Source organism: Pezoporus wallicus, unplaced genomic scaffold, assembly GCF_028554395.1.
Source record: "Pezoporus wallicus isolate ANWC-B61680 ecotype Strahan unplaced genomic scaffold, APGP_CSIRO_Pwel_v1 contig_13721, whole genome shotgun sequence".
In the NCBI taxonomy this organism is placed as follows: Eukaryota; Metazoa; Chordata; class Aves; order Psittaciformes; family Psittacidae; genus Pezoporus; species Pezoporus wallicus.
The window spans coordinates 614,648-625,679 of NW_026640870.1; the positions used below are offsets into that span (position 1 = coordinate 614,648).

The 11,032-nt window shown below is 46.1% G+C and overlaps 1 protein-coding gene across 1 annotated transcript; it reads left to right on the forward strand.

The window, feature by feature from the left end:
- The first annotated feature begins 389 nt into the window (after positions 1 to 389).
- LOC130605426 (complement C1q tumor necrosis factor-related protein 1-like) lies at positions 390 to 10,033 on the forward strand. Its single transcript, XM_057420875.1, has 3 exons — positions 390 to 720; positions 8,009 to 8,249; positions 8,985 to 10,033. The coding sequence occupies exons 2-3, from the start codon at positions 8,024 to 8,026 to the stop codon at positions 9,530 to 9,532; spliced, it is 774 nt and encodes a 257-aa protein (XP_057276858.1). The 5' UTR covers positions 390 to 720; positions 8,009 to 8,023; the 3' UTR covers positions 9,533 to 10,033.
- The last annotated feature ends 999 nt before the right edge of the window (positions 10,034 to 11,032 follow it).

Consider the following 11,032-nt stretch of genomic DNA (forward strand, 5'->3'; position numbering starts at 1 on the left):
ATGTGGGAGCAAGTGTACAGTGTCAGCTAAGGAAGCATGGCCACTGAAATCATCCATCACTGGTGCAGTGCTACTGTGCCCCGAGCCAGGGACTTGCACCATCCTCACTTCCACTTTCCCCCTGCACCACTGCAGGGGCAGTTTCCATCACTGTGCCCCTTCAAGAGGCTTTTGCCACCTTTACACCTCATGCACAAAAGCCAGAGATTTTAGTGTGGAGTTGATATTTTTGTTTCTCTTTTCTCCTGCCTGGAAAGCTGCTGAAATCACCCAAAGCAGGATTATTTCCATGTGATCCCAGCGCTTTCCCTCTTGGCTGGAACACTGGATGTGGTTTTGGGGCTGTGCTTTTCTCGATACACATTTCTTTATTCACAGATTCCTTTTGGTCTTCGTTTCCATCCTTGTGAGAGGCACGGTGCAACGTGACGGACTGGCTGGGAGTCCTGAGGAAGCTATAGCGGGACAAAAGCACAGGAGCCCAGCACGAGTTGATGCAAGCAAAGGAGCAAGAGAAAACAAACCCTGCTTTGACAAACAACCCAGCTGCTGGGCTTCAGTAAGGAGCAGGACTGACTTTCAGTGTTTCATTTGGACTCCAGCTAGGAAGCTGCAGCAGCTACTGGGAAGTCAAGAACCTGAATGAACAGCAGCTTTCATATTATGCATCCTGCTAAGCAACAGCAAGGAAAGTAAGAGACGGGGGTTCTGAGTCACAAGGTAGGTTAAATGGGTCTGAATGAGTTGGAGGGAGAAAATACTATGGCTATAGGAGATAAAGTGTTCCCACCTGCAGAAGCAGGTTGCTTGGGTGAGTCACAGAAAGAGGTGCTCTGCTTTGTCTTGCTTTTTGTGCTTCCCTGCAGCAGGCAAGGTGCAAGGCCAGGTTATTGCTGAGCTGGCTTTGATTTGTTCCTACTGACATCCCTTGTTCCATTAACCACCCGTAGCATCGTTCTGGAGTGCTTTCTCCTAGTCCAATTTTGCTTGTAGCTGTGGCTGAGCAGTGGGATGGGGATGGTGCCTGTTCTGCTGCAGGAGCCCAGGGCAGGAAAGTGCCAGTTCCTGACATCTTCCACAGACAGGGAGACTTTGAGGGCATTCTCTTTCTCCAGCCTCATCATTGCCCTTTGCAATGTGCTTCTTGAGGGGTTTGCAGCGATGCCGGGATGGGATGATCCTGATGCTGCCAGCACCCACGTCCTGGTGCTCCCATCCAGCCAGCTGGGACAGGACCCGCTGCAGGAGCATCTCTGCTGCCTTATTTCAGCACACAGAAATCCAAGTTCCCGGAGTGACTGAGTCAACAGCAGCAAGCTGCAGAGGAAAGCTGCTTTTCCTCTGGGAAGGGTGAGGAGGGCTGGGAGCCATCCACTTCATCAGAGTGAGCTGCTCTATCAGAGAAGCTGCCCTGGGAATGACTTACTGTAACTCCCTTTATGCCTCAGCAGCGCTGGGCTGAATCACAGCCTGGGCTTGCCACAGAGATGGGATTGCTTTCAAGGAGCCACCCAGCCCAGAGCAGGGCCGTTTCCAGGACATTGCAGGCATGTTCCTGGCATTGGAATTGCAGGCAGGGATAAGAAGGAGAGAGGAGAGTTGTTTGCTTTGGAACCAACAAGCACCCTTGCTCTAAGCGTGATAACCCCTGTCACACACCAGGAAAGGCAGTGCCATGCAAAGATGCGGGTACCCAGTGCCTGTTTCCAAACAGGCACAGCCTCTCCTCCCACAGGGTCTGCAGGGGACTGCGTTAAATCCATACAACACCCAGGTCCATGCATGTGTCGGTAATAGGAAGAGATGTTTGCTTGGAATGCTTATCTTTTGCCATACCTGATCGGTGAAATCTCAGCTGGAGGCAGCACGTGGTAACCACATGAGCCACCGCTGCTCATGGGGACAGAGGAATTGAGGGCAATTCACCCACACTGGAAATAGGCACACGCTAAAAAAGCACCAGAAAACAAAAACCAAAGCATCTAATTAGAAATGGAGCTACAAACTCACTGACCAAGAGTGCACCCAAGCCGTTATAAATATGGATGCAGCAAAAACACCCTGGACCTCTCCATGGCTAGATCCTGGCTTTGCCTCCATTCCTGCCCTGCTCAGATCTGGCAAGGCTCAAACCAACCCAGGGCTGGCTCTGGCAGCCCTCTCCATCCCTCCTCTTCATCACTTCAGTGCCTTGTATAAACACCATGGACAAGAGGGCGTTAACATTGGTCATCTGCAAACCACTACAGACAGTGGAAACTTTCAAACCACATAGCTTTTTGACATCCAAATACACTTGTCTCCAAGCCCTGAAGTCACTTCATGGCTGCAGACAGGCTCCTGATGCTCAGCTCGAGTGAAGCATCCCTATGGAATAGTGTCAGAGAGGAGCTGCCCGCTGGGCAAAGGAACCCCTGAGCTGCCACAGCTTTACCTTGGAAAATGCACAGGCTCCTGCAGTGTTTTGGGCTTTCTACAATAAATTGCTCAAAGAAACTTTAGGTCCTCCTGGGGAAGAAATTAAGACAAATCCCAAGCAAGTCACTTCCAAGAGGAAGTTTGAGTCCAGACAAACCCAACCCTAACGATGCTTCATTTCCTGCTGCTGGTGATCAAGGAGCTCTGGAGCAGTCAGGAGGATGAGGCTGGAAAGAAGACAAAAGGTAAAAAGCCAGAACATTCTCCATGGCTGGAACAAAGCCGAGGTGGCTGACACATCCATGTGTTTTCCATCCCCGAGGTGCAAAAACAGTTTTAGTCTTAACTGCCCTCCTGGGTTTTCAGGCCCAGATTTATCACTGATTAGAAAGGGCAGCGGCTGGTGTTGCCTTGTGCACAGTGCATTTAAAGCAAGGGTAGTCATAGACTGCTTTGCTCAGTGCAGCCCTAGGAATAAGAAGAAGGAAAGCACTAGCAGAAATTTAAAGTGCAGCTCAGGGATCCAAGAGCAATTTCTGCTGCGCGAACTCCCAATATCGCAGCGCGAGAGCTCAGCACAGTTATGAATGGGGTTTATTTATTGAACATCCCTGCAAGGCGAGGACACAGTTCCACTGTAGCCAGTGAAAACACAGGCAGGATAGATCATGGTAGGTCTGTACCTTGGACGTGACCTATACATCCCACAGGGGCTGCTTGCAGTGGAACGGACCAGACAAGGTTTGGCCAAGGTGAAGGTTCAGGTTGTAAACTCCACATTGCTCACCACACAGAAACCTTTAGATCCAGCTTCGCCTTCTTCCTTTGCCTTATTTTCCCTTGTGTGCAGAGCAAGTTGCTGGTTTTACAGATATTATGAGGATTTCTTATCACTTCTACTGCCAAGATAAATTACTTTATAGCAAAGTGTTAAAATCCTGCAGGTACACAGAATGATTAAAAAGCTTTGCATGAGCAAATGCACCTCATACATAAGCTGTCTACCTCGAGCTATAAGATTGAACTCAATCATGAGCCAAATAAAAATCAATCAAGGTGCTCTCTCCAGCTGTAATAGTGTCAAGAACATATATTGTAATAAGTTACACACAAGAAGAAAGAATCACATCATTTAACTCCTGAACTAGAACTAGTGGTTTCTGCCCTTCTCCAGCAAAGGGTTGTGGCATCTCTAAAGCCCTGCATGGGAGGAGTTTGGCTTTTTTAGCTGGCAGGCATCAGGAAGGTCAAATGTCACTGGAAAACCAACACTTTTGAGGCAGGTTATTCGTAACAGGGAAAAATGTGTAGATAAAAAGCTTGATGGATTACATTTAAGTTGGGGTTCTTCAAGGTCAGCGCAGAGCAAATATATGGTATTAAATCATCTGTTGTGTCTTGGATTGAGCGTGGTAGAAAACAGTGCCCCTGGCTTGGGTGCTGCATCCTCACCAGCACTTTGAGACAGCAACCAACATGGGGTTTGTATTACTCAAAGACAGAGATGCCCCTTTCAAAGGGGTCTGAAAAACAGGAGTGCTTGACTTTAATGCAAGAAGACTGCTATTTTCACTTGCCTTTCCTTCTTGTTTTGGGCCACACAAGTACCTGAACAAACAAGTCCTTTGGGTAATATTTTGAACAGGGGAAAAAAGGGACAGAAAGAGCAAACAGATGCTTTTAAGCTTTAGCTAAATGATGGTTTCAGTCAAAGCAGCCTTTCATTATGTTTAAACACCTCTCCAACAACAACATGTATTCCAATGTTATAATGAACACAACCACCAGCCAGCCTCATCACCTAGACACACTGAAATTAGCTGCCTTTTCATCAGGGTTATGCATCTCATTTCATCATTGATAAATCCTCATTTTGTTTGCCAAAATATTGCCCAAAAGACCAATTTGCCCATTTAGCACATGCAGGATTTCCTTAGCATCGGATTAAATCCACGCTTGGTTGCTGGGTACCATCGTGGTTCCACTTGCAGATATTATGGGAAGAGTAATGCATCTTGACACTACTGATTGCAACCAGCGAGTGTGTTCATTTTGCTTCACAAGCATTCTGCAAGCAGCATCAGAAGCATCAAAACACTTTACATGCTTCTACATATCACTCCAAGCTTTGGAAGCACTTCAAGCTCATCCATTGTCAATCAGCTGTTTGTAAATAAAACCAAGCTACAGCAGAGCCAAAGAAGCTGAACTGGAAAAGCTGGTTTGAGAGAGGAATGCTGGAGATCCTCTTCTTGTCCCCGAGTGAAACACTGACAGTCTGCAAAGTTCTCAAAGACAGGAGACCAGTTTTCCCCCCAGCCATTGGGATGTCTGCATGGCTGTCAGCAGCTCCAGGTTTTCCTATCCAATAGGAAAACCAAGATTCCTGAATTGAAGCAGGTTGTGATTTGCAGGTCCCTTCTATGGAAGACAATGATTTATACCTCCAGCTGCTTTCAGAATGCTCCTGTCCAGTTCTACAGAGGTGCCATGAAGGATGACCAAGAGGAATGTATTCAGTTTTGTATCCTTGAGGCATCCAGTGCAGTACTAATGCATCATTTCAGGCACCAGCATGCTGGATCATGGTGGGAAGAAGGATGGATGTCCCTCTGGTGTGGGGATCTGAACAATGTGCAGAAGCAGCATCCCAGCCTGTGCCTGGCAAGTCATGGCCATAGCACAGCAAAGCCCAGCTCTTTTGCTGGCTCCCAACAATAAACCTGTGCAGCTGAAGTCAACTTCATCATTGCTACGTTTGACAAGAGAAGATCACAATAATTATCTTCAAGGTCAAATGGCTAAAGCCATCCTCTTGCTTTACCTTACAGATCTTAAATTCTGAGCTTCATCCTTTCTGTATCTTTTGTCTTAAAGCGTCAGATTTGCCTTCACCACCACTAGTTATATTTGCTCCTCCTCTGAAATTTGGCTCAAATCATTCTTTTCTCCACACTGACAAGATCTTGTTTCCTTTCCTCTGGCACATTCAATTTCTCAGCTTTGAGGTTCTCCTTCACCTGATGCCCTGGTTTGTACTGGCTGTCTTCCAAACATAGTCCCATACCGCTGAATACATCATTCCTTTCTTGCAGTCCTTTTGGACTCCTTTCTCTCCACCTCTTATTTTACTGCTTCTCCTGTCCTTTGTCCATTCTGAGCAGACTACACATCTGAAACTCTTGCTTATTCACATATATCATTAAGGTGTTACCCAACTGCAGATACTGCGACCAAATCCACATTTCTGCCACATCAGTGAACTAACTTCACTAACTTTTGAAGGAAAATGTGGTGTGGGTGTGAATGGATTGGGTTGTTGCATCACTTGCCTTCCCCCCTGCCCAAATGCATTTCCTATCCAATAACTTGAGTAATTGCTCTTCATGAACCATGCAAGTGGCCACAATTTCTTCAATGGGTACTTGCATTACTGTAGTGCGAAATGCGTGCAATCTGACACTGATTTTTCACCCTGACTTCCTCCCCCTTCCCATTAAGTCTCTTCTAAAGACAGAAAAGTCAAAGGGAGAATAATGGCCTATAAAAATGTAATTTCTTCATATTTATGAATCCTTTTCCCTTCTGCCCATGATGAATACCCCTCTTAATGAATGCTCTTTCTCCTTCATGAAGGTATTATGAGCAATTACATCCTCCGGTTTTAATGTTCTGATAATGTAATCAATTGCCCTGTACTTTATCCCCAGGTTATTGACTACCCACTCTCCTGAGGATTAAATAGCTTTTAGTCCCAAAGAGGATATATTGTCCCTGATTGCCTGGAGCTCGGAGTGAACTTTGGGTTTTCTTTAGACCATTCTGTACATGCACAAACTTAAATCACTGCAGAGAAGACCCCAGAAGCATCATGCACACCCCAAAAGCTGTTTGCAGTGGAAACTTTCTGTTCTGGTCACTGGTTATTTATGACCTGCTCTCCATTTAGACTTACGGTGTATTTCTGTTCCTGTTTGGTAGCGCAAAGTTGGCTTAAGAAGGGAATGAAAATTAAAAAGGACTTAATGAAAATGAAATTCAGGCCCTAACCACTGATATAAAAGGAACATCGATTCCTCCTCAGACTTGCACCTAGAATGAGGTACCATTATGGATAAGAAAGATCATTTCAAGTTATGACAGATTTGATGAAAGAACTTTCACTGCTGTCAGGAGGGAAGTAGTTATGTTGCTGCTAATGAGTATTCATCAGGTTTCCAGGGAGCTGGATTACACCAGGTAATAAAATGTGTGAATAACAGGTCTTATAGGGCAGGTAAGAACTAGAAGAAAACGTCTCCTAAGAATGCTGCTACACTCCAAGTACCTTGCCTACACTAACACCTGCTTTTCATATTTACTCAGTGGGTCCATTTTGTGCCCAGCAAAGCCTATGCAGAGCTCCAAGGCACAGGATGCCCTGCCACGCTCTGCAGATGGGACCCGTGTGTTCACCGAGCTATTTCTGAAGTCACATCTAGCTACTGCCATCCTCACCTATTCCAGGAATTAGAGTGGGTAGAAAAGGAGCTGTAAAAGCTGTTCCCAGCCTGAGGTCAGCAAGAGTCCACCTGACTAATCAGACTTCGGATGAGACCCAAAAAAGCACTGGTCCAAAATGGGTCTCCTATGAAACACCGCTGCAATCAGTAGAATGACACTAATTATACATGGTATGAGGGGGGCAGTTGCCAATCTCCTGCTCCAATCCCTCCCTAGGAAGGAGGCTGATGAGAGCTAGAGAAAACTCGCCTCCTTTGCACAGCCTGAAACATTTCCTTTCTGTTCATTTCACCCAGTATTCAGGGCCTTCAGAGCTCACCAGTAGCAGGTGAAATTATCTCAAAACCCAGTGTCTACGCAAAGCAAATCTGAGTTTCATCTGGTTGTTGCAGCTATTTGGGTTTCCATTCTGAACATTGGATAATAAAAAGGGAAAAAGTAAGCAAAATCTGATGGGAAGACCACACGAGTATGAACAAAGCCACAAACTGCTTGGTGAAGTCACCTTGGAAAGAGGTTATCAACAAGAAGCTGTGAGAGGCTAAAGAGAAGTGCTTTTGAATCCTTTTAGTTTCATTTCCCTCCAGATTTTCCCTCAAAGAACCCCCAAACCAAACCAAACCAACATGTTTAGGCTCAATATTGAAATAAAGATCCATTTTCTGCATGTGATTGAGTTTTTCAGGATGGTGATGTAGTAACCAACAGAACCTTTTACAAGGGCTGGCCCAAGAGCAGCTGGGCAGCGAGCATGCCTTGAGCAGAGCTCGCTATGACAGCTCCAAGCATCTCAGCCTTACCTTCTGATATCAGCAGGTTGTGATTTGGTTTTCCCCTTTTGTTTACCTGGCGTCCCTTGTCGGGTATTTCAACTGCAGGTAATGAGAGGCAGGGATTACCTTCTCCATTGCTTGTAAACACTACACAGTGGGGCCCCCTTCCTACCTGGTGTCTCCTGGCGCCACTACAGGGTAAGCTAATAATTAATCAGAAGAATTGCACCCTGTGGTAGCATTAACAGATGGCCCATCAGAAGCTCTGATCTGAATCACTGTGTTAATAATGTCTATTCCTTTGCCTGGTCCAGCTGGCTCTGCTGAAGATGAGCCCTGTGCTTCTCCTGTTCTTGGTGTCCACTGTGAATGTCGGTGCTGCGCTGGAAAAGGGTCTTCCAAGAGGAGAACCACGGCGCCTGTCATGTGTGAGATGCTGTGGGCCTTCAGAGCAGCCCATCTCCATCATCTCCTCACGATACACAAGGATGAGCAGTGACCGCGCCTATTCGGTACCCAAAGTCCAGCCCACTATAGACATCACCATCCTCAAAGGTGGGTAGAGCTGACTACTGGGATAACATCCTGTATCTTACTTACTCACCCTCATTTTGTATTCTCTGCTCCTCCCTACACCAAAAAACTCATCCACTTTATTTACCCAGGCTGTAAATGTGTGCAAGCAGAAGAGTTGGCAAAAAGTTCTAATCCACAATAAAAAACCCAGAATCACTGAAGCTCAGCTCACTAAAACACATTTACAAAGGTCATCATGGAATTACTGAACAGTAGACTTAGAAACCAGGAAAGATGCTCACTCACTTTTTCCTCTGCATATTTTGTATCTCACTGAGGCAGACAAACAAACATCATCTATACAAAATGGGAGATGTGCCAGGAATCCTGTGAGTGGGAGCACACAGATCAGACAAAGCCAACCACCTTGACCAGGCCCAATTCCGAGCTCAAAAAAATCAATGACTTAATGCTATAAACCCTGCACTAAGCAGCTGGGGTCATGAACACTGGATTCATGTAACCCATCTGGTCAGGGCATGAAGTTCTGCTATTGAACACTGACACAGCTCAGTGGAGCTAAGCCTTCCCCTGGCGTTTTTATCCTTTCAAGAAACAGGAAAGTGCTGGTGTCTGACCAATGTTTCCAGATATCTGTGCTGGATAAACAGTGTTTTAGGAGTTGCTTTGCTGTTTGCCTCCAGCAGGATGTCTGTATTTGCAACTTGGACTTCACATGCTTGCGTTTGACTAGGTTTTCCTTCATGCTTGCAGGTGAGAAGGGAGAAATGGGAGAAAAAGGGTACCCTGGACCAGTTGGGAAGGAAGGAGAAAGAGGGCTACGTGGCTTTAATGGAAGGAAGGGACAGAAAGGCCAGCCTGGCCCACAAGGCCATTCCTGCAAGCAGCTCTATGCTGCATTCTCAGTGGGTCGGAGAAAACCCCTTCACAGCTCAGACTACTTCCAGCAAGTCGTTTTTGACACCGAGTTTGTGAACCTCTACAAGCACTTCAACATGTTCTCGGGGAAGTTCTTCTGCTACGTGGCAGGAATCTACTACTTCAGCCTCAATGTCCACACCTGGAACTTCAAGGAGACCTACCTGCACTTGATGAAGAATGAGAAAGAGGTGGCCATCCTCTATGCCCAGCCCAGCGACCGGAGCATCATGCAGAGCCAGAGCCTGATGCTGGACCTGCAGGAAGGAGATGAGGTCTGGGTGAGGATGTTCAAGCGGGAGAGAGAAAATGCCATCTATAGTGAGGAGTCTGATGTTTACATTATCTTCAATGGCTATTTAATCAAGCCAGCTGTAGAGTAGCCATTCATCAGCATTAGGCTCAAAGCTTTGGCAGATACATTAGTGTCTTCCCTCTTAGAAGCCCATATGTCTAGTTCCACTTGGAATGCCCACAGACCTCCTGGCCTGCTTTAGGGCTGTCAGTCCATGCCAGGGGCACGTGTATGGATGGAGGTGACTGTTTCAAGGTGATGCAAGTTACTCAAGTACTGACAGTGCCTTACGTACCCTGGGGAAGACACATGCAGAAGGCCCCGGTTCTGCAGCCCTATACAGGTCCCCAGTAACATCCCCAAAGAGTTTGCTAAATTAGTAGCAAAACTTCAACTTCTTTGCTCTGCTTTAGAGAAGACATTTTAATTATATCTAAGGATCCTCCTCAGACACCAGTTACTTGGGTGCTGGTTAAGGGATGTTGCTACTCATACAACAATGCTCAAGTATCTTTGCAGTGCGCAGCACTGCTGATAAGCACCTACACCAGGTCTGCTCCACTCAGGTAGGCAAGAACTCACCAGTGTCAAGAACGTTATCTTGCACAGTGCATTTACCCCAAGTTACATTTTTGTTCCTTTTCATGTAATATTCTGAGAGCATAATGCTAGGAGTGAAGAAGTAACAGCATAGCAATCTGGCAAAGCTTTTTCTAAGGGACATAGTTTGCTAGACTTCTGTACTGCTACCAATACACAAGAGCATACAAGATGCCTGGGAATGTGGGCATTTCCCATTTTAAGGGAAACTCTAGGCCCTGCCTTAAATCCAATTTCAGAGTGCTCATTGCCAAGCTGGAATTTGAGGCCATGCTCATGTCTGAAAATTCCCACCTTACAACAGCCTCATTTCTGGAAAATGGAACTGGAAAGAAAGAACGTGCTTTCCTGCAGCAGTGATATTTTAGGCCATTTAGTTGCTTTCCTCCTAAAAAATGACTGACATAACAGTCAAAAGGTCCATGCAGGAGCAAGAAACATCATGTCCCCCAGTTCCTCCTTTCCCAGCCTCTTGCTTGCATCCCAGGCCATTCGTATGAAGCATACATGACAAGTTCTTGCTAAGGCAAACTGCTTCACTGCTGTACCTCACCCACCCACAGCTGTTTGGAAAAGTAGCTGAAATAAAGATCTTGCTTTGAGTACCCTGGTTTTGTTTATCTTGTCTCCTAAGGCTTTGTCACAGTAGAGGGCTAAAAGCACTCGACTGAACATCCAGTCCCATATTGACAGACTCGCATGGCAACTGCAGTTACTTTAACACCAAAGGACTCAAGAAACTAGGCTGGCATCAACCCCTCTCCTTGCAGGGCAGTAAACAGCCATCACCAAGTATCAGGATACAAAGACAGAAGTTCATGCCCCCTTGCTGGGGGAACTTTTAAGTAGCTTGCCTGCAAAGTAAATGCATACTCAAAACGGGTCTATAAGCCTTAAAACATCACCTTTGCTCTGTCTTCCATCACAGCCAGCAATCCTGAGAAGTGGGAAGCTTGCATAGCTGTAAGAAGCATTCCCAAGAGCATCA

Bases quoted from the DNA above. Each gene is read 5' to 3' on its own strand.
- LOC130605426 (XM_057420875.1), top strand. From the start codon at position 8,024: ATGAGCCCTGTGCTTCTCCTGTTCTTGGTGTCCACTGTGAATGTCGGT. The intron at 8,250-8,984 runs GTGGGTAGAGCT...TCATGCTTGCAG, and splicing joins AGACATCACCATCCTCAAAG to GTGAGAAGGGAGAAATGGGA.